This window comes from Mizuhopecten yessoensis, unplaced genomic scaffold (assembly GCF_002113885.1).
Source record: "Mizuhopecten yessoensis strain PY_sf001 unplaced genomic scaffold, ASM211388v2 scaffold179, whole genome shotgun sequence".
Taxonomy (NCBI): Eukaryota; Metazoa; Mollusca; class Bivalvia; order Pectinida; family Pectinidae; genus Mizuhopecten; species Mizuhopecten yessoensis.
The window spans coordinates 184,470-209,677 of NW_018403417.1; the positions used below are offsets into that span (position 1 = coordinate 184,470).

At 35.4% G+C, this 25,208-nt stretch overlaps 1 protein-coding gene and 1 long non-coding RNA gene across 2 annotated transcripts; both read right to left on the minus strand.

The window, feature by feature from the left end:
* Positions 1-14,914, minus strand: LOC110457302. Its single transcript, XM_021508547.1, has 21 exons — positions 14,903-14,914; positions 14,540-14,697; positions 14,051-14,235; positions 13,770-13,829; positions 13,306-13,490; positions 12,776-12,936; positions 11,812-11,978; positions 11,259-11,294; positions 10,399-10,515; positions 9,693-9,872; positions 9,046-9,321; positions 8,125-8,295; positions 7,861-7,929; positions 7,124-7,291; positions 6,233-6,314; positions 5,590-5,768; positions 5,129-5,305; positions 4,276-4,403; positions 2,908-3,082; positions 2,139-2,300; positions 1-1,358 (listed from the first exon to the last, which is right to left on the minus strand). The coding sequence occupies exons 1-21, from the start codon at positions 14,912-14,914 to the stop codon at positions 1,237-1,239; spliced, it is 2,970 nt and encodes a 989-aa protein (XP_021364222.1). The 3' UTR covers positions 1-1,236.
* Positions 14,915-15,238: 324 nt separating this feature from the next.
* Positions 15,239-15,906, minus strand: LOC110457573. Its single transcript, XR_002463703.1, has 3 exons — positions 15,821-15,906; positions 15,497-15,541; positions 15,239-15,313 (listed from the first exon to the last, which is right to left on the minus strand). It is a non-coding gene; the product is annotated as an uncharacterized LOC110457573 (long non-coding RNA).
* Positions 15,907-25,208: the final 9,302 nt, after the last annotated feature.

Consider the following 25,208-nt stretch of genomic DNA (forward strand, 5'->3'; position numbering starts at 1 on the left):
AATATTTTTCACAAATCATCAAAAGATTAAATTCCAGTTATTCATATCCATGTATTTCTTTGAATCCAGCATTCGTTTACACATGCACAGGTCTCAATCACACTAGATTCTATAGATAAGATACGCGTCTTTCACATTTGTAACACTTTCCAATTCTTAATCACTTTAATATATAACTGCACTGATATAGATATTTCAGACGCATCGATAAAATATTGAAAATCACTGTAAATTCCGGAAAGTGAATAAATTCTAAGTAACACGGGTTTTCCCCCCTTTTTATCACATCATCACTCATGTGAAACAACTTCTGTCATCTTCCATGGTTGCCTAGTATGATTGTTTTAGTCGTTGATGGCGCATCTTTCATTATAGTATTGTATCTCCGTATCACAAAATCGGTGTTATCAGTGTAGCGTTGCTGACACGTCATACATAAAGTACTTAATATCCGTATCACAGGATTAGTGTTATCAGTGTGGCGTTGTTGACACATCGTTCACAATATTATTCAATTTACGTATCACATAATTAGTGCCACCGGTGTAGTGTTGTTCATGCGTCATCCATAAATAAACTCACTCATGTGACACATCTTCTGTCATCTTCCATGATTGCCTAGTATGGTTGTTTTAGCTGTTGATGGTGCACCATTCACTAAAGTATTGAATCTCCGTATCACATAATTGGTGTATCGGTGTAGCGTTGCTGACACGTCATACATAAAGTACTTAATATCCGTATCACAGAATTAGTGTATCACTGTAGCGATGCCGACACATAATTCCTAACAGTAATTAATCTCCGTATCACATAATTAGTGTTATCGTTGTAGCGGTGTTGATATCATGTATACAAGTACTCAATCTCCGTATCACATGATTAGTGTTATCGTTGTAGCGGTGTTGATGTCATGTATATAAGTACTCAATCTCCGTATCACAGAATTAGTGTTATCGTTGTAGCGGTATTGATATCATGAATGCAAGTACTCAATCTCCGTATCACAGAATTAGTGTTATCGTTGTAGCGTTGTTGATATCATATATACAAGTACTCAATTTCCGTATCACAGAATTAGTGTTATCGTTGTAGCGGTGTTGATATCATATATACAAGAACTCAATCTCCGTATCACATAATTAGTGTTATCGTTGTAGCGGTGTTGATATCACGTATACAAGTACTCAATCTCCGTATCACAGAATTAGTGTTTTCGGTGTAGCGTTGTTGGCATCATTCATAATAGTAGTCAATCTCCGTATCACAGAATAAAGTGTTGCACAGCACCATACATGCAAATATGAATGTCACAGACACTGGAACCATACTACAGGCAATAGCTGTCAGAAACCACGCTGAAATACAAATGTGTTTTATTTAGTAAACTTAAGATACAATTAAATTGATTAATTTTAATAAGTAAAAGCAGTCATTGTTTTAGTCGTTTCTTAGAAATATATTTCGCACTCTTTTATTTCACAGATACTATTAATTTATGGAACTATGAAACAACAATTATTCATAACGCAGCGTAGTCTTTCATTTTGTGGTACATCTGGCAAATCTTACTGCACTGTCTAGAGGATACATGTCACCAGGGCTTTAGCGTGGAATTGCTTCTATAGCATACTGTTTTGTTTTATATATATTGTTTTTTTTCTGCAAAGCATTACTCATCATTATCCCATGTTGTTGTTCAATTAAAACTCAAAATGAACTAATGGCCGAGAAAAACGTTTAGGTCGAAATAACGACGTCACAACACCAACGCGTCATTGGCATTAATATGTGCGTATCTCTTTATTGTTGTAATTCGTCGATTTGATAATTCGAGAACAGCTGATGTGATCCAGCAAAGCAAATCTGGCTACAAGGGAAATACAACATCTTGTATTATCAAAGCGTGAAATACACGACCTTGTACTGCATGGTATGATTACACTTATCATAATAGCAGGATTCACTAGGTATGTTATCCATTACTTTCACGTGACACAACGCGTACAACTGGCATTTGTCATGTCTTCCTATATTACATAGAAGACGTTTCAGGAGAGAGAACAACATATTTTTATTATAACATTACATGAAATCCGTTAAATATAACTTAACAAATCTTGCTAAAGATGACTTACTTGGCGGAACATAGCTTTCTGTTGTCGTCACATCTAAGATAAATATCTCCAAAAATTGAGTTGAGAGACCGTGGTCGTCAGAACAGCAAAAAAGGACCTTGTAGTAATCAGTTATATCCTTGTAATTGAATACTGGATTGGTGGTCGTGTACAGTTTGTAAACTGTTGAAACATATATACATTTGTTACTAGAAAATAGTTTTATATATATAAGTAACATTTTATTGATAAATAGCATGCGACATAATTAAAATATTAGGCATTTAATAACATTAATATATTTTTTCATTATATTATAGGTAAGCTGATGCCATGATATAATTATTACAAAATATTTTATGAGTCAAGTATGGATACATTTACCGCGAAAATACATATAGTCCTATATTATCATTACTGTGTAATTTACAATTTGAAATTTCGACGACCTTTGTGCAATTAACGTTAGGTTAACACCGTCTCTCGTCATCGACATAGTATCGTTCCCTGCATTAAATTTATATTGGCATCCGTTTTTGGTTTAACATATTATTTAGATCGAAAGCATCAAACAGAGCCTTTGTTTTGTTATATTTACACAACTAAACTCCATTTCGCTTTAATACACGTCTAACGGAGGACAAGGCACAAAACTCGCGAAATGTTCGCATAATTCTGATGCTATTTAAGCCAGTAACTAATTAAGAATTTACTTATCAATTATGACTATAAAATCTTAACTGAATCAACGTCCTAATCTTTATGGATTTACAAAGTTGAGGAAGTATACCTTGATCTTCAAATTTCAGCTGAAAATTTAGACTGCCGGGAATAACTTCTGTCAGCGTGCAGCACACAGAATCGTTTTCTGATTGGTCCACCACGTCTATTTCGAAGACCATCATCTCATTTGTTACTGATTCGCTAACCTCAACACTATCAGGTAGGTTGATAAACACTGGCGGCTGTAAGGAAATGTAAGCATACCATTAAATCTACATGAATTAACCCATATACTCTGTAGCGGAGTTTGTATATGTAACGACGAAGACAATTTTTATTCTCCCACTTTTGCGTTTGACCGATACACGAATCGCATGTGGACCACCCAAGTGTGATACTTGTATCCCACATGATGCACTCATTACCTATGCTATTACGACGTCACAGTCTAACGGCGGCGTTTTTACTAAGAGGTCAAAACTGAAACGCGTCAAACATCGTTCGGCTGACTGGCAATCATGATGTCTGTAGGTGACACAATCACAACCACAAGAAGATTAGAACAGTTGAACAAGGTTGCCCTGAAAGTCTCGCACAAATCTTGAAACTTTAGATATATTGTAATTGTTCTACCCTTTCAAAATATGGCCTTATTTTTTGCGTCCGTTATCTAGAAATTATGCTATATTAAGTATTGCATTTTGATTGTGTATGTCCTGTTTTACAAAACAATTGGTTAAGAGTAGGTAGAACAAGTCTCGGTTCCCATCCAAATTCTGCACTTCCGTGTAGAATATCAGTATCCAAAATACCTACTTATTATAAACACGATTAAGCCTTATCCTCTGGCCAGGATCGAACTAGCGATGTATGGCCTCATCTAATTGACACAAATACGACATGTGCATTATTGCGCATATTTTCAACGTTTCTTGTGTTTAATAATATCATATGCAAAATGGAGACACTGATTACAAAAAAAAACTAAAAAAAACCACAAGGAAACAAGTATTACAAGGCATCGAGACATATTCACAACCTGCTTCTTACAACAACAATACTGTTTAACTCTCACATTTTAGCAGTTTTTCCCTACACGGAAATATAATGCACATACAGTGCACAAACATGATTAATACGACGCCTAACGATAATTACATAGTGGTTAATTAAAAGTATTCTGAAAGGAGAAGTGTTTTGAAATTCTATGCTTATTATCTTTAAAACTTATGTATAAGCATAAAGATGTTACTCGTCGATTTTGTGCAATATAACATTTAAAAATGACATTATCTTATTACAATTACAATGCCTACTCCCGGAAAGTTGTTGCGACATAAAGCTTTATAGTATCGCTTTATTCGGGCAATCAAGTCAGGATTACAGTAGCTATTATCTAATTATAGTGTGAACTGGATAGATAATGTATACAAACCGCATTGTATGTCATGATGGTGAGCGTAGTGGTAGCAGTATTAATGCAATCGTCCCAGCTTTTTAGAACAAGTTCAAATACAGAGTAGGTACTAGGTAGGATGCCTCTAGTCATTACATGTATGTTACCTATAACAAAAGCACCCTGATTTATACGGCTGGAGATATCGTAAATATATCAATGGTATTTCTACATAGGCCAACCCTGGCAATGAACTGTGCAGAACTTGAAGCATAAAAACATCAAGAACTCTTGCAACCACAAATACAAAAGAGATACTTACGCTTAGATATCAATTAATATAAATATATGCTTAATAACGAAGAGCTGCAAGTCATATAATGATGCACAATGAACATTACCTGTACTTACATGGACCTAATGCGCGCTGAAACATGGCGGCTGAAACGAACCGTGCGCGAATCTTCTTTGCGCATTCACTTTTTGCACTGTCACAAACACACACACATACACATTGGGAAGCACCCTTCCACTGACTAAATGTTAAAGCGAATGTGACTGTGTGAATTGAATAATTTGTCTCAACCAATCAGATAGCAGGATTTTCACTAGAGGTATATAATTTAGTTTGTTTTTGCAAAAAGCCAAACAAATTTAACATTTTAATAAATCATACGGACATTTCGTCAATTTATGACTGACTTATTAATATAATTGAATGTCAAAGGATCGAGATTTCCTGCCTTAAATTTTCGAAAACGATGTTGAAATAAAGGAAACGAGAAAAGGTAAATATATAAACACTCTTTATAATGTTACAAATGAGCAACTTCTGCTTCAAAAGTATTGTATTTCTTCGATGACATGAACTAAAGCAAAAACAAAAACGTACCGGGAAATGTAGTGTTCAATTCGAATAATCCGGTGTCATCTATAAACTCGTGCTGGAGGAGGTCGAAGTCCCCTATGTCGTCATCTGTGATGTGATAGTTAATGCAGCTCCCTCCTATAGGTGTATTGTCTGGTACCAGGGCGTCGTATTCAGTCTGGTTCACGTACGGCACGGTGTCTGAAAAGAAAGCATGGTTTAAAATTAAGTCATCTTGATGATATTACATAGTACGTAAACAATATCAGCCTATAGAATGACGATCTAGTTAATAACAGAAAAACATGTCTTTACAAAATTTAAAAGGATTTCGAAGTTTTCCTTTCTCGTATAAAGTGCTGATACAAATATACAAGTTGGAATTGGAACATTAATCATAATAAAAATAACAAGCAATTGAATTGAATTAATTGGGTCAAAAGAGTTAATGCATTACATCATTATTAAAATACACTTTCACTCACTGGGAGCAGTAAAGAAACGTATTGCATAAGCAACATCCGATAGCTTGGATCCTAACGTAGTCCATTTGTACTTATCCCCGACTTCAATACTTGCAGGCAGAGGCGCCACCCATGTCTGGTTTGGGCAGCCCTCACAGCAACACTCAGCGTATTTGATCATGTTTTCTTCTGGAGTATACCTGAAGTGAATTAATAACCTGGTATAAAATTCCTCAAAGTACCTGATAATGCCCAATGTAAAATTTACTTTCTTAAAGCTTTTTTTAGAAAGTTAATCGTAATTAATGTTTATTTTTCTTTTCAATACAAATTATTGACAAAGGTTTCCAAAAAATAATGACAAGTTATGTTCATGGATTTTGTTCCTGTAGCCTAAAATGTAAATAACGTGTAATCCTTATACATCCATATACAGTTTACAATATCATCTTTTCTACTTCTCATAATTTTTTTTCTAATATTTCCCTTGCTATATCACCCACATTTTGCTCGACTGAACAGTTTCTTACAAAATAAACAAATAATTGTAAAGTCTTTTTTTGTTCCATAAGAAGTCTAATAAAATGATTTCTAACATAATATATCAATTTTTCGGGATTTTATCATGGTCTAAACAATATCGATAAAATGACGTTCAACTCACCAGCCAAAGAAATCTCCCAATCTTACAGACAGACGTTTCTTGAGAATCAAGGAATGGTTAATTGCAGTGCCAATTTCCGTTTCTGAAAATATTGGTGTTTTTTTTTATCGAAACTACAATTCGATTGATTGTTTAAATAGCATTGCTTTTCATTACAACTAAATAGTTTACTAGACTAGAATTAAAGTACAATAATGACAGTGTAATTAATTACAAATTAATATATTGATACTCTATGGCAATGCCACTCTATAACGTTACCAAGTTAAGATGACCAGTTAGGAATGCCATGGTTCACGTGTTGACCTCATCATTATAATGACGTCTAAATTGTGATGTTGGATATCACTTCCTTTCTGATAGTGGCTGTTTCATTCATTAATCAAGCATACACGATATAAACACTTATTTGAACTTAATACTAAATTAACAAAAAACATTTAATGAGATTAAAGTATTTTTGAAATGGTAAAAAATATCCATAACATTTATTTTAGCTGGCCTTCATATTCAGTATGGTTCAAACCCTAAGCATTGCAGTATTTGAATAAATCAACACAGTATCATTTTAGTGCTTTTAAACATTAAATCAGATGCACCAAAACAATGCATATATTCTGATATGTCATTGTTACATGTTAGTGTCACCGTGTAGTACAACTCATATATGTGATAACACGCATGCTATTCTTAACTTAAATTTCCATAATGCCATTTAAATTGATTGCGCAATTTCCCATTCAATCCACGAGTTCGAAACGTAAAACATGTTGGCAAGCTTGCGAAGATATCGTGACTTTAAATTCGAAGAAAATACATCGTAATCTTTATAACACGCAATGCCTAAGGTGTCATTTATCACAAACATATCTCAATGCCAGGATTTCTTACCGTTTACAGTGTAGTTGGTTGTATGGAGAAGTTCGTATTTTAAGCTATTGAATTTTCGCCAAACATGGAAATATATCTCTCCTGCTACTCTGGGAACGAACTCAAATGCTTGGATGACTTCGCAGCAAGGAAAATCCCAATTAACGTCTAGTAATAAATATCCATACCCTGTAAATGTAAATTGCTTTCAATGTCACATATTTATCATCCTTTGTTTGATCAAAAAACTATTTCTACATCACCAGAGGCACAGACTGAAGTGCAATATAGACGTGGACTTGATCCCGATTTAAAGGGCGGTTTCAAAAGCTACAGTTGATAAATCTTCCTAAATGTCCATAATGCTCAATAAAATTGGCCAAAAGCGACTTTGCACAATGGAAAAACAATAATCTTTTTTGCTTTTTGACTTTTGATAGTTAGTCCGATTAAAAATATGATTCAAGAAAACATGAAATTTAAGAAAAGATTACATTCTTTTGTTTTGTGCTTATTTTTCTTTTTTTCGTGATTGTATAATTACATTTTACAGACGACACGTCAAATACACCAAGCCCTTGTCTGTTTTGGTTTTCTGTCTGTCTGGGGAATACTCTACCATGTTCTGCTGAGTCACCGTATAATCCGTGAAAAGTTTTATGTATACTTACGACCAAAAAATATCTTTTATTTCATGGATTCTTTACTTTTATATAAATATGTTGAAACCTTCTTGGTATTTTGCAGCTTAAACTCACCAGATCGAGTGTCGTTGAATACTGTAATATTTGTAGGCTCGTCGTAGCCGGCGTAGTGATCACCACAGACTGAAAAATGTGAGAACACATATTACATTTTTTTTTTACATTTTATCGTATTCCAATTGTATTATACGAAACGTCTTGATTTCCAATAAATATTGATCAAAGAAATATATCTCACTGTATGAGGCAGTGTGATATACTGGTGGTATATAACAATAAGATCCAGCTTTTGATTTGATATCAGTGCGTCATATTTACCCGGACAAGCTTGCGGTTTGCAGGATTTACTGTCGTTATAGACATCTGGACAGTAATTCCCAGGCCAGACTTGTGTTGGATTGTCGCAAACACGTTCCCTGTACCGGGTTCCACCACCACAGGTTACGGAACAGAACGACCACGGTTGCCAGGCGTTCCAGACCCCATCTCCTGCACAATAGATAATGAATTGCACATATAATTCTAATTATATTTTACATTGACACTTAAACGGGCACATGGTAGTAAAATGATTTTATTAGCAAACTGCTCAATTTAAACGTGTTCTATTTTTTCCCTTTTTTATACAAAGGATTTTAGCATGACACTATCTATTACATCCTTAAATCACATGTCAATAGTTGACGTGAAATCTGAAATCTTTAATCTTTAGTAGTAGCACAATACACTGTGAGCGCAGTTGCAAACATGAAATGCTTACATTACCAAATCGATTTTCCTGCTTCCATGAACTGGACAGTTATATGTTCGCAAAGGAGTGGTTTAAACACTATATATGTTAATGTTTGCTTTGTGAATATAGCATTTTTGCCAAATTTACCGGAAATAATAGTGATACTATATGGTCAAAAACATGCTTCTAAACTAATACGTTGAATCAGCGAATATAACATATATATTTTGCTGTAAATACCGTATCAGCCTAAGACCCCAGTATCATCCCGGGAGCTGATACACATCCATTTTCGATACGTTGCATACTACCGGTGAGCATATCGTATTATGTATGTTTATATGTAAAGTATAAATGTATTCCGAGCGATGTGATGAAGGAGGTTTGTTAAAAGGTCTACATATAAGATAAAAAGGTTGAAATAAATGGTATTTGGAGCATCAATTGATATAAAATGTGGCATGTATTTAGAACGAAATATGTAATATATAATCATATTTACTTACTTGCACAGTATAATTTGGAGAATCCGTAATTGGTTATCTGGCTATAGGTCTTGTTGCAGGGGTCGTCATAGTTCACCTCGTCATAATAGAACCTACAGCTTCCGTTAGTAACATTGTGGCATTGATCAAACAGAATGTCTAACGCATTAGGATCGCTACACTCATTTGGCCCACCGCTATCAAAACCGTAAAAGTTCGACCATATGTACATGTAATAGCTGGATGGGCAAACCATGTGGTACCAGCCATTCTCCTGTATGTTACCCGTGTTGTATTCTGGAATTGAAAGTGGCCTATTATTTCTAACATTTTTATTCACAAGGCGAATGTAACCGAGTCATATTTATCTTCTTCTTATATGCATAAACGTGTGTACTTGAGGAATACAAGTTGAAACAACTGAAAATTTAAGAAAACAGTTGCATTCATAAAGTTATAAAAACGTATCCGAATTTTAAAGGGAAATAGCAATGGTCGAGCTTCACGTCTTAATTTAGTGAACATATCAATTTTATCTTATCTCCAGCATTAGTTGAGGCATCACTAGAAAACAGTGATATGAGTGTGTACGGTATTATCATTCTCAGCCAACAGAAAAACCCACATGTATCTATGCTGATACGTACTAAAGCCCGTATATAAATTACCTGAACAAATGGAAAAATCAGGTATGCAGTACTGAAACTCTATATCGACACCGGGACAGTACAGACCATCCCCAACAGGTGATGGGTTGGTACAGTTCCGGTAACGGTTCTGACCTCCTTCTGCATAGCACGTGGTACTGCACGTGTCCCAGTCTGACCAGGCTGTCCAGTTACCATCCACTGAAAGTAAGATTACCGTTGTGTACTGTTTTAGAATATATAACGATTTTGGAAACAAATAACGAAGACAGCGACGTCCTTAGTTCATTTAACAGCAATTTGAATTCTGATTTAATATCTTGTACCATATTATACACACAAGTGATTTTATATAATTTACCGCAAGCAAATGCATTTGAATAATCTTTCAGTCTACGTTGCTCATTAGTAAACGTATTTATGCTGTTATTTTGCGGTTCACTCGCATTTATCTAAACAATACGATCGAGACTTTTGGAAAAGCGTTAGACGTTTTAAGTGCATGATTAATGTTGAGAAAGGACATGTGATGCATTGGTAATTACAAATCTATTTTAGACATGTTAGAACTATATTGAAAGGCACTGTAAATGTTCAAATGTTTTGTTTTTAATACCATCGTAATTTGTTTTTACTTGAAGATATGATATGTGACCTTCGGTGTGATAAAACGGAGCATCATAATATATCCAAAATATTTCAATAGTTGTTTAATTAAACCACTTACAGTGTTGACAGAGCCAGCCATAGTAGTAGCCATCACAGATACAGTCGTACCTCCCTCCCTGGTCATCACAGGTGGCGCCGTACAGACAGTTGACAGTACTACATATGTTATCCATAGCTGCAACACAGTAACGGAAATTAATCAGGAGGAAGCAAAATTGAAAAATTATAAAAATGTGTTAAGAAAATCACTTAAATATGTTGGGATTTCTTCCAAACGTAAATGAAAATTAAACTGGTAAACCTATCCCCGCAATAAGTATATCAATATCAGACCAATACATCTTATCTTTTTGTTAAAAATAATTATATTATCTAATTATAATAAATTTGTTTGAACTATTAAGTATGTTACTAAATGGCATTATAGTCCAATCATCCTTACGATTCCAATTGCTTGATGGAGCATAAAATATTTAAAAGATAAAAATCAAAGATGAATTTAAAACTTTTAGATAAAATGGAACATGTGTAAATCATGTGTACTGATTTTCATATATATGATAAATAAGCAGAAATCAGAAATGGAACAGAACCCCTATAATACAACCTAAATTAAAAATAAGCATGAATGCATGTTTTCGAATAAAGTGATATGATATGCAAAGTTAACCAAAACGTTGGATTTAAACTCCGGGAAGAGTTGTGGTGTGCAAAGATTGGTTAATAAATTGAAAAGAGACAAACCCCTACCTCAAACAAAATACGCCCAATTTTCCCTTGAATGATAGGTAAACTTAAACAGAAGAGTTCAATGATACGTAGTAAGCACAACTGTTGGGTGTATATGGGCAAATGCCATACTGTTTGAGATCGTGGCGGGCAATATATCATGGCTAACGGTTGGTCGTTTGTACTTACCAACGGAAATAACAAAATTGTCTGCAATGGCCATTGCTGTAAAATAAAATAATGTCAAATTGTCATTCAATGGGCAACAATTTGGTCACGATCAACAATAGCTCGGTTTAAAAAAACAAAATACTTCTATTAAATATATCAGTTTTAAAAAAAGATTATACTTCCATTTAATAATGGGTATGTACTTTGTGACAAGTTCATTTTAAGTAAAAACCCTAATGTGACCATTCTTGCAATTAGGATCGGGAATGTTATCCTTAGCTAAACACAAAGAGTTATTCTTACATGAGATGTTCAGTCCTTCATGCTACAAAACTATTGCAATTTTACAAAAGATAATACTTCTACACTCAAGGGTCAATATGCTACAAAAATCAAAAAAACATCTTCTATAAACAATACAACATTGTAAAACATATGGATAGGAAACGAATAATTTGCAGGCATTGTCTTTGCTTGATCAAGTTTAGTAGCTTATCAAGACCAAACCCATCGAAATGGACTTTTTAAAGGTGTCAAAATATGTAAATGAAAAATTGGCAGAAACATATACCTGTGTTTTCCTCAACACTTCCTGCGTCACTGTACATGACAAAGGGAGGTGTGGCCAATGATTCCCACCCACAGGACCCTGCTCCTTCCACTAATCCGAACCAACCGCTATCAGCACCACAGTCGAGTCCATACGACGCCTCCAGAAAAAATCTCCTGTTCGTGGTCCTAAAACACGAGAATCAATACTGTATATTACGTTTTTTTCGTTAGAACATTTTTGTGCAGCTTTACATTTTTGTACATAATCCAACAATTCAAATTATTGTTTCATTCAACGTGTTTGCTTTGTTATGTAATAATTATTGTTCCTGTAATAAATTGTAATAAATTGAATTGCGGTCGATTTTTAACGTTAACTCTTCGGTTAAACAACTACCACCACGCAAAACTATACTCTTTCTCAATCCTAGAACTATCAAATATATGATGTTTATCGAAGTTGTCTTTTTTAGGACAACTTCATGACATGGATCGAGAGAGACAAAAATCCTTAGAATAAAAACATATTAACTATTTTCAGACTTAAACTTAACTTAAATAATTTAAACAATGGTTTCTGTTATTCTATAACATACATATTCACTGTATTTTTAGTCGAGAAGTGAAATGTGACGAGCATGCAATCTCAATCACCTTATCTGAAACCACTTGTCATCACCTTGCAAATCTTATCTCAGTGTCAATATCCATTATTCGTCAGCAATGGAATACAGTAGAAAATGTTACTCGAACTATATAGTGCATATAAAGCTTTTCTTATTCAGTCGCACTTAAGAAGTGTATAGAGTTAACTACAATATTTATTTGTTTGGTGATTTCCACACCACTAATTACTTTATCACAATACAGTAGTCACGGTGTTTCAACTACTCTAGCACAATACTTTATTCAGTGGGTGGTTCCAACAAACACTTTCTTGATTACAATGCACCAGTAAGTGGGCGTTTCCTATCATCGCTTACCCAATAATACTACAGTAATCTACGGGTGTTTCGCGTGTCAAATCGTCGTACGAGGAGTAGAGTATCCGGTCACAATCAAACCAACTAGTTTTGTTGGTTCCGTGGGCATCAAATACGATATAAGCTGCCTCAGCGCCATCTTTGAAAAATGATACACGTACCTGTAAACATATACAAATATGGCAAAGCAGTCAGTATTAAGTTATTGAAGTCAGAACTATCTCTTTTTGATTTTCATTTCCAATCACAGGTACTATTGCATGAGTTAGAGCAACTTATCTATTCAGCCATTCAAGTTTACGATCCTTAACTAATTTTTCTTTGAATAAAGACTGATGCAATTAATCTTTATGCATTTACTGTTTTTTTTATTCTAAACTGTAAAAAAAACCCACCATCAATAATGTTTAACTGACAATTGTTATGTTTTCGTATTTCTCATTAGCATAAAACATTCTTACATAAATAAAAGCTTTATTAATTTATCTGATTAATCAAATTGCCCGGAAATACATTTTCATTTGACTTACAGCTTGTATATAGTAAGATGCCCAGCTGTCAATGATATTTGACTTAAAAGTCATTGCATTGTTATCCAATGAAAAAGCCGTGTCGTTGTACTCGTTGACTATATATGTCCCAGTAAATAAGTCGTAGATACTACTAGCGGAGTATATGGAACCACCGAGAGCTACATGAAAGGCCGGGAACCATCCTGTAACACCAACATTATAGTATAACCTTTAAATCGAACAAACCTCGTATTACAACTGTTTGATTGAGGATGATATCATTTGCTTAATGCAAGCTCGGAATAAGGCTACTTTTGAAAGTAATAATTAGCACGAATAACAGCACGTACATTCAGGTGGACGATCGTACGAAGGTAAACAATACATTTGGTGCGGACATATAAACTATTCAATGCTAAATTATCATCATATTTTTTCTTGTTTATATGTTAAACATGTCCGAACAACGTAACCGATCTTACCTTTCACAAAAACACCCATAACGTCAGCTGCTGGCATTGCTGCCGAATCCCAGGAACTAACTGGAATAATTGTATACAAATATTTAAAGCAAAATACGATTTCACAATTCAAGATCATTTGCATTTGATAAGGACATTAATCGTCCTTTAGGTAGGTGGGGCAATACGTGTAATACTTTAAGGACATACTTGAGATATCATAAAATAACACAATTCAAAATGACTCGTAGAAGGCAATACAAAAGCTTCCGGTTAAGGACGTCTGAATGTAATTAAATTACCACTTTGTGGGTATCCATAAGTGCTACTGCTACTGTAGAGGAAGAACGGAGCTGTTTCCACAGCAGAAGCTCGGTCAAATACACAAGTTTCGGACGAATTTTCGGACACCAGCATCCACCCTTGTACACTGGTACAGCTGGCTCCGCCCTGTTTCAGGATCGCAAAATTACGTTGGAATCCATCCCTTAAAAAACAATATTCATGATTTGTTTCTGTTATTATTTTTTTCACTTAGATGACAAAATACATTTGTTATCGTGTCAAATGCTGGACTGCAGGACGATCTTTACAATAATCAAGTCATGGATGGGTGAAACATTGACGGAGCAAAGAGAAAATGCATTGCTGCTTTAATTTAAAACAAATAAAAACATATTTTTGACCATGCATCTAAATCAAGTTCTTGTATATCTTACAGTAGAGCTTGTTGTTTACAACACCTAATATAATCACTATGTCATTACTTATTTTCATCATCAGTTACGTACCCTGCTATGCTACAATCAGTCTTGGCCTGACTGACCATATCGTCATAGCTAGAAAGGATGATTCTTCCATTAGAAAACCAGTCAGTGCTAGTCGAATTTCGGCCGTCAAACATAACAAACGCTACTTCTGCCCCACTTGAGAAAAACGCGTACTTCACCTAGAATACAAAGTATTTAAATTCTCTCAAAAAATAGATAATTGTTTAAGCAGGTTACTCTAAAGGTATTGCTTTCATTTTTCCCAAAATCATCTCTACATTTTTGTGGAGGCGAAATTCCGTGACAAAAACAATCGTGCACTTTTACGCATTTTCAAAGAACCCATAACTACAAAAATTGGTTGACGAACCACATTACTCTTACAATATTGGACATTATAGTTTAGTTGGTTTGCAAAGATCGCTGTAAGTTTATATCAAATGTTTAGCAATATTGTAATTATCAAATTGCATTTAACAATCTAGCGATTGCGAAGTAGTATGTTTCAGCAAAACAAAATCGTATTTACAGTAATTAATTCAAAGTCTACTATATAAGCCACACATGAAGAAAACTACATAATAAATGAGATAATAGCACATACCATTTCGATAAATGTGAACGATTCTGACCATATTCCAATTAACGAAGATTTGAATGTGAGACCAGGAGCTGTTGAAGTTGTTTGTGTTGATGTGTCAAGATAGTTTTCGGTTTCTTCTGAGAGCCAGAGCGACTCGAGACTTTCAGTAGAGGCTGTCACGCCCTGGACCCCTTTAAATGCCATGAACCAGTCTATTGGACGAAACAAAACACACCTAAATATAATCATATAGCATAAATAACGATGAAAAATACAATAATATAGCATAAATAACGATTTTTTTTTTTAATATAAAAGTTGCTTAAATATAGTGACTGATCAATATTATGTACAGCTATGTTAATATAACTGATTTTAGTAATGAAAAGACTTACCCATTACAAATATCGCCAAGACGTCTGCATCTCCAACCAGAGAATCTATTCCAATATATAACATTTGTATTTATTTTGTTTAAATATAAGTTAATATTTGATAAACTAAACTCATAAAAAATCTGCATAAATCTGTTTCATTTGCAATTAATGTAAAAAAAATAGGTTCTGCTTAATAGTTAAAAAATCTTAAAACATGATTAAACAAGGGAGGTGAATTTATGGTTCAAATTTGTTCATGTGTTGGCCCTGCATGCCGTTACTGGCTTACCAAAATATGAAACAAACAAAAAACAAATGATCATCCTTGATTACACAAGTTACCTGATGCCCATGTGACATACTCCGTGCCTGTAGCGTATTTGATGTACGGCATTGTGCCTGAGGTAGTATCCCACTCGGAACAACCATCAGAAGCTCCGACGTCTTTGTACATCAACCATCCGCTCTCAGTTGTACAACTGTCGAATCCTTGGCGGCTTATGTAGAACGTCCTCTTCTTTGTGTTGTCTTCCCTAAATGTTATTAGGCAAGATAGAGTTAAATCCGCGACAAATTAAAATATCTAGTAATCCATGGTTAAATTATGTTACCATACATATGCGTGTTAATGTACTTACCTAATTTGACATGATATATTCTGGGTGGTGAGATCATGCCAGCTGGAATACAGGATCTTATCACATTCCATCCAGTTTGATTTTGTCTTCCCAAAGGCATCAAATACCACATAGTGTACTTCTTTACCATCCTTCCAAACTGACAAACGTACCTACATCATACAACAATGTATACTCAGTATCGCTTGGATTTATTTGCAAGATATAGCGTGCCTTACCTACATGACTAAAACAATATATCAATGTTTAAATATCAGATGTATATAGGGATGTATTTTATATTAATTCTTTATATTTAACATTTATTTACATTTTTGATAAACAGCAGAGAAATAACTCAATGAACAGGACCACTCGTATCAGGATATTCAAAAACAATACAATACTGATGAATCAAGAATGAATGGAATGACCACATTGTTAAGCATTTATATTTGAATCAATGTACAGACAACACATGATGTACGTACCGCTTGGACAGTAGCGCTACTGCCCCAGTTGTCCAGTAAGTTTGACTTAAAAACGGCAGAAGTCTTACTGAAGTCCGTTTTATCTGTAACAACAGCGTCTGATTCTGTATCACTCGCTGTAGCGTCATAGTAGGCTTTCATATCAGAATACCCGGACTTGACTTGGTTGTGAGCCGCTTTAAACACAAGTCTCCAGGCTGCAACATATCAGATTATGACAGCTTTATCATAATACACTGGCGACATCACAGGTATCAAAGTGTTTGTATACAGATAAGTATACTAGTTATAAAAAAAAAAGATTTCAATAGCTGGTCAATTTATATAGCTAAGTACCATTTTTTTTATTATTTTACAAAAATGTAGAACAAAACATGCATTTAAATATAATTTCAAAAGTTCATTTCCATGTGAAGTTCACTTTAAATATTAAGGCAACACTGCACGTATACAGGCGTTCAGAGGTGTATAAATAAAGTTAAGGGTCACGCATGAGGACAGATTAAAGAATCAGTAAATCAATCGGACGTTGATTTGGGATTTAGGATATTAATTATGAATATATATCTAAATTGATATGCATAAAACAATAAATATATGGTTATAAACTTGAGTGAATTCATTTCGAATAAATTAGAGCAAGTTGCAAATAACTTGACGTAAACAGCATATTTACCTCCCTGATAAGTATCCAGTATCTGCCGTTCTGAAATGCATAAATGAAATTCATTATTATTTTCAACTTTGTAATATTGTTTGCAGGTTTGTCTTTGGAACCCTGGGACAAAATCGTGTCGAAAACAAAAAAATAAAATATAAAAAAAACAGGACGAAACGTTACAAACGACAGATGTCTTGTTACACTTTTTTGGTGACATCAGGAATACATAATGGTGTTTATGTGAATAAAAATCGTACTGTTTAGCGCTTTAAATTCGCGGGATCAATATTTCGCGGTTTTATTTTCAGTGTACATACGCGGGGGTCAAATTTCGCTGTACACCCGAATGCCATGTGTCATGCAAAGTAGGTTTTACTGTCATCATTTAAGTGACTTCTCTCGAAAGAAAATCAAATGTGTATGTACCATTGCAGGAGTAAACTGTAATCAATTAATCACCTACTGTGTACACATACATATGTTGTGGCCACTTATATGTAAGTGTTGTTTTTACATGCACTACCGAGTTGTCCGATGATAATCTAATTTGAGTTCATTTAAGCGTCCATAACAGCGTTGGGTTATAACTATTTTCAATACGTTGTGATAAGGTCCGTAAAAGTGGTTAACATTTTCGATAATTTCGCTGGTGTTTAGAATTCACGGATATTAATGAAAGGGCGAATATAGCGAAATTAAATTCCCTGCGAAATATAACCTTTAAACAGTATATTGCGTATTTGTCTTTAATCATCAGGATATAACCTCCATTTAAACCTAAAATGTTTATTGGGGAACATTTGTGTCTGTTTTATGTTAGTGTATGAAAAATTGCAACACTTCAACAACAAATATGAATATATTAACAAAGTGAGTGTTTACCCCTCAAAAATGACATTTAAAATTTCGAGATAGTCGCACGACAAGTTACGATAATTTCTTTACCTTATGACAATGGTATAGTGTTTTAAGAAATGTACATTATGTGTACTCACTGATACAGTTCAGTTTGGCATTCCCGTATTTAGTGACGCCCGGATTCGCTGAGCAGGGATCACCACCAAAGTAAGAGTCGGTGAAGAAGAACTGGCAACTGTCCGTTTGTCCATGACAATATCCTCTAAGTCTGTTTATAGCATCGGCAGTGTAACATATAGAACCGTTGCCGTAAAATGCGTCATCGACATATATGTAATACCCAACAGGACAAATCATGGTGTAATTCTTGCTCTCCACAAGGTCTCCTGTGTTGTATTCTGAAATATGTAATTGATTAGCCGTAAAGACCATTGCTCTATCTCATTTTTTTTATTCTTTCTTGATACAATTCTCACTTAACATTACTTGGAATAGTTTAAACGTACACTCAAGAAAGAGACATTACATTTTAATATATCATTCAATAATCTGTAGGAACACGAGAAATATAAATATAGACACAAGAAGAAAAACAAAGATAACTGCTATTAAACGAAAAAAGATTACTTTAACAATATTAAGTATTTAAAGTAAAGATAAACAAAATAAACCAATAGAACGAAACATAATGAAGAATATACCGGGATTTCAATCAATTTAGTCACAAAAAAGAGAAATTAGTTTTACATGTTCTGCAAAAATGATAGGCCAAGTCGGCCAAATTACACCTACCGGGACAGACGTCGTGATCTGGTACACATGTCTGAACCTCGAGGTCAGGATAACCGCAGTCCAGACCGTGTCCAACTGGTGCTGGTTCAGTACAGTTACGGTATCTGTACTGGGTCCCTATTGCGTAACATGACGTGCTACAAGCACTCCAGTCGGCCCAGGTTGTCCAATTTCCGTTCACTGTAAATATAGTACTTGTTATGCATGTGAAATTAAATACAATAAAACTTAAATAAAAATACTGTAGTTTGAACGACTGAGAAGTACGTTGGTTTTCAGCAACATTTTACTATTTGAAGATGTACACATAACGTAAATACAAAAAATGCACACAGTATTAACCCATCATGAGTAACTTCCAAAACCTGTCGGGAAATTAATATTCATCTGAGAAGCAATAACATATTCCTCTATATGTGCAATTCGGGGTAACATAACACGTTCAATTGTTATTGACTTTAACGTTGAGACTTAAACACTAGAACACTTTTCTTTTGAAAATACGAGAATACGTTATCTACGCAAAGACATAGATATGCCCTGGCACATTGTATAATCAATTCGAGTATGATTCAAACGTTATATGATTGCATCAGATAATCGTCTATTTCACCTAATCGTTTTTAAGCATGATGATAATACAATAAAATGCTGAAAAGCAGTGGAATCAAATATCAACAAGTCAATAAAAGTACAAAATGTTTCAATATCATATCTATACTCACAATTCTGACATAGCCAGCCGTAAAAATATCCATCACAAAAACAGCGGTATCGAGATCCCCAATCGTAACAAGAGCCTCCATTCTCACAATTCACGATGTCACAAATAGAGTCCTTAGCTTTAGATAAAACAAAACATTGATATTAAGTATATGAAACATATAAATACAGAAATATGATCTGTTATAATAACAAAGTTTCTGGTATGAAGCGCCGTTCTGCCGTACCCGTGACGTATTTGGAATGTTTATATCAATCGCCGTTCTGCCGTACCCGTGACGTATTAGGAACGTACACATCGATCGCTGTTCTGACGTACTGGTGACGTATTAGGAACGTTCACATCGATCGCTGTTCTACCGTACCGCAGACGTTTTATGAACGTACACATCGATCGCTGTTCTGCCGTACCTGTGACGTATTAGGAACGTTCACATCGATCGCTGTTTTGCCGTACCGGTGACGTATTAGGAACGTACACATCGATCGCTGTTCTGACGTACTGGTGACGTATTAGGAACGTTCACATCGATCGCTGTTCTACCGTACCGGTGACGTTTTAGGAACGTACATATCGATCGCTGTTCTGTCGTACCTGTGACGTATTAGGAACGTTCACATCGATCGCTGTTTTGCCGTTCCGGTGACGTATTAGGAACGTACACATCGATCGCTGTTCTGCCGTACCTGTGACGTATTGGAAACGTTCACATCGATCGCTGTTCTGGCGTACCGGCGACGTTTAAGGAACGTTCACATCGATCGCCGTTCTGCCGTACTGGTGACGTATTAGGAACGTTCACATCGATCGCCGTTCTGCCGTACTGGTAACGTATTAGGCACGTTCACATCGATCGCCGTTCTGCCGTACCGGTGACAATTAGGAATGTACACATCGATCGCTGTTCTGCCGTACCTTTGACGTATCAGAAACGAACACCTCGATCGTTGAGCCGTACCGGTGACGTATTAGGTACGTTTACATCAATCGCCGTTCTGCCGTACCGGTGACGTATTAGGAACGTTTACGTCGATCGTTGCTCTGCCGTACCTTTGACGTATCAGAAACGTACAACTCGATCGTCGAGCCTCACCAGTGACGTATTAGGAACGTTTACATCGATCGCCGTTCTTCCGTACCGGTGACGTATCTGAAACGTACACTTCGATCGCCGAGCCTCACCGGTGACGTATTAGGAACGTTTACATCGATCGCCGTTCTTCCGTACCGGTGACGTATTAGGAACGTTCACATCGATCGCCGTTCTGCCGTACTGGGGACGTATCAGGAACGTTTGCATCGATCGCCGTTCTGCCGTACCTTTGACGTATCAGAAACGTACACTTCGATTGTCGTTCTTCCGTACCTGTGACGTATTAGACACGTACACATCGATCGCCGTTCTGCCGTACGTATAACCAACGTTCACAACGATATCGCCGTACTGCCGTACGTATTAGAAACGTAAACATCGATCGCCGTACTGCCGTGCGCATTAGGAACGTACACATCGATCGCCGTACTGCCGTATCTGTGACGTATTAGGAACGTACACATCGATCGCCGTTCTGCCGTACGTATAAGGAACGTTCACATCGATCGCCGTACTGCCGTACGTATTAGGAACGTACACATTGATCGCCGTACTGCCGTGCGTATAGAGAACGTTCACATCGATCGCCGTTCTGCCGTGCGTATTAGGAACGTACACATCGATTGCTGTACGTATAAGGAACGTACACATCGATCGCCGTACTGCCGTGCGTATTAGGAACGTACACATCGATCGCCGTACTACCAAACGTATGAGGAACGTTCACATTGATCGACTTCATCAATACCATAATACTTACACATAGATATCGCAAACACATCCGCAACAGCCATATCTGAAATGGTAATTTAATTTGTAAGAATATTGCAAAGCAGAACATTACATTTACTCACTAAATGAGCATTCCTGACTATATTCGACTAGAGTAGTTTAATGCATTTATTAATTTGTTCACTAAATAGTGTTTACAATGAACTGCAATTCATTTTTTTTTATTCCTAATTGTAACCTTGAACTTTATTTTAGGACACGAAACTCGACGTTTTTGTTCAAGGTGTTGCCATGTCAAGCACATTTATCAAGTTTCATGAAACTCTGTTAAGAAATGAAATCGCTAGAGTGATAGGAACTGCATTGCGATCGGATGTCCAGGTTTCAAATCTTCGTATGGCACCGTTGAAGTTTCTCGTTAGCCTAACACTATTATGATTGTTTATTGTCTTTTATATTTATTATTTTTTACTGCTGGGTATGAGCTTCTTTTCATTCCAGAAATGGTTTACTTAGCTGTTTTTAGGCAGATAAAACGTTTCTAATTCTGTGAAGCTTTAGGAAGTGTTCTTATATATATATTATCTTATGTTACAAATGGATTTTATTACCATCAAAGTTTTCTACTGTTGTAAAGTCACTAAATATCGCAAAAGGTCTGGCGTGCTTCTGTTCCCATGTACATGACGTAGTCTCGTGTTCGATAATTCCAAACCAGCCACTGTTGACTGAGCAGGAATCTCCGTATGAAGAGGACATCAAAAAAGTCCTGTTTAAACCATAGTCCCTGCAAAATAGGTGCAATAAAATGACTACATAATGAAACCCCTGCTAGCAGTACTTAGTTTATGTGTGTTATAGCATCATGCATACGAGAGTATTTGAATAACTTATGATAACTGACTTTTTTCAAACAGTTTAATTATTGACACCAAGGATTGATCATTTAAACCTATGAACATGAAAGACAAAGATTTATTTTGTATTTTCAATTTAAGTCTAACAATTGATTTACTTCGCCGCTGTGGGATTATAAATGCTTCCGTGTATGACTTAAACACTACTTCAACATTGATGTCTGCTGTGCTCGTGAACCTTTGCTCTGTATGCTTGACCAATGACCACCGAAATAGAACGAAGTATAGAACTTGATATTACCATACTATGATGTCAATATAATCTGAATGTAATCAGGGGTTCAATTTATACCTTGAACACAAGCGTTTCATTTCGTAAGGACACACACATGGGCGAAATCACTGAAAAAGTGACTTAATATATACCGCATTCACTTGGTGGGGTATAAATATGCGATCAACATATAGAACATACCCCATTACGCTGCAGAAATCCCTTAAGGCATATCGATTCACGTCTATCCAAGAGGTATACAAGACCTTCTCACAGTTGAACCAACTTGTCTTGTCTGTCCCGTGGGCATCAAATACCACATATGCTTGCTCGACTCCGCCCACAAAGAATGACACTCGTATCTATAGAAAAAATACAGATATTGTATATACTATCTTCCCAAATTGCTCAAAGAATGTCACAAGGACCAATCTCGGTTTTTCTATATTCATACATGTTTAAGTGAAATAATGTATTTGTATATTTTTATTATCTTAAGGAAACGGCAAAATTCAAAAGAAGAATTATAATTGATATATAAGGGAAAATGTTTAAAACATAAAAACATATTACCGAAAATGGATTTAAAATCATTTGACAAATTAATTGTTATTAATAATGTTACTAATTTAGGAAATTAAATTTTTGAACATTTACCGCTTTGATGTAATAGTCAAACCAATTGTCCACGACGTGGGATTTGAAGGGCATGGTATCAGCGGCAAAGGAAAACGCCGTATCGGTATCATTGTATTCGTTCAAAGTGTAGTTCCCCGTCCACAGATCGTATATACCCAGAGCTGGTGACAAATCTACACCTTTAGCCACCTTCATTAGAGGATACCATCCTAAAAGACAGTAGCGGTAACATAGTTCATTACAATACACGTTGTCGCTTTATTTAACCTAAACAATTGTGATTTTAGTCGAAACGTTATTAGCATGGTAATGATGTTCGAGATGACGATGCAAACAAATACTTTTCTAGCTGTGTGTCATACAGGATAAGATAAATGATGAAAAAATATTTGAAAACAGAAATAAAAGTGTAGAAAAAATAGGAAGAGAACGATTTGAAATAGTTTCAAAACAAACAAACGCAAAAAATATATTTCCTGAAAAAATACAAAATAGGAACTATTGTTGTGTTATGAATGATGAAACATATGTACTAATTAACCAGAGAGAATAACACTACCTTATGACTTACCAATAATAAACACACCCATGACTTCGGCTGAGGGAAAGTTCGTACTGTCCCAGTTCCAGGCTGCAATTATTCATAAAACGAAGGATAAGGGATGTCTGTATATCATATTAACTAGCTAACAAACAAACTAACCCAATGCAAGAATCGGGCATAAAGGGGCCATGTTCAGGGCTTTTATTTTATTCATTTATCATCACGATATGCACTTGTTGATATATCCGATTAAATTTTCCTCTGAGAAAAAAAGGACAAATTCTTTAGTTAATAATTAGACTATACATGTTAGTTTGCGCACAATAAATTAAAAATTTCATTAACAAAAATTTGAATAGAGATGTCTTTTTGTTATGTTGCATGCATTCCTGTGCCGAACTTTGAAAAACATTATTTATAAACAAGAATGATATACAGACTTAAAATCCACACAAATTTAGAAGTAATCGTAACATATCGTTATGTGGTGCACGTGCATCTCACGGTAAAATCACTTACACGGCTGTGGGAGGCCATACGATGTGCTGTCACTATACAAAAAGTTTGGACGGTTTTTCCCAAGATACACGCTGTTGTCGAAGGCGCAGTATACAGATCCACTCACATCTTGCGTAAGCATCCAAGCTTTATAGCTGGTGCACGTTGTCGATATGTCTTGGGCAATCAGGAACCGTCGTCTCGCATCACTGAATTCAGTAACATATTACACAAATAATAAAACTCATAGATATGTAAGTCAATGGCTGATAAATGTAATCAATACCAATTGCAATAACAAGATGCATGCGTATTTAGAATCCAAGTAGACCAAAGATACACTTAAAAAGAAGTAATTGTAACGGGGACCATTACATAAGTCCCCTAAACTGCACCCATACTCGCAAAGATGCATCAGTAAAGGACCAACAATGTACATATAAATTCTGAGCATAACAAACATTCTAAATTTTGACCAATCAGAATGCTCTGTGTGGTTGCTATAGCAACGAAACCTGTGCTGTTAAATTCTAACTCCCCTAACAACAATGTACATATTAAATTTGGGCATGAAAAAAATCTAAATTGTGACCAATCAGAATCCTCTGTGTGGTTACTATATCAACGAAACATATGCGGTTAAATTCGAAGTCCCCTAATAACCCCATTTACCAAATTTCATAAAGATCGAAATATCTAAATTTCGACCAATCAGAAGCCTCTGTTCCTTGTGGTTGCTTTGGCAACGATCTGAAAATAAAGACTTGAACGCACAACTACCTATACCCATTATTAATCATGTGAAGTGTCATCAAGATATGACTTGCGGTTTTGAGAAAATGGTCGGACAAGTTCACGGCGGACATAATTATACAAATCAAAGATATGAAATTTAAGGTGTTATGATATTGCGAGAATATTATCAAAGTCGATTGTCTAAACATTTTACA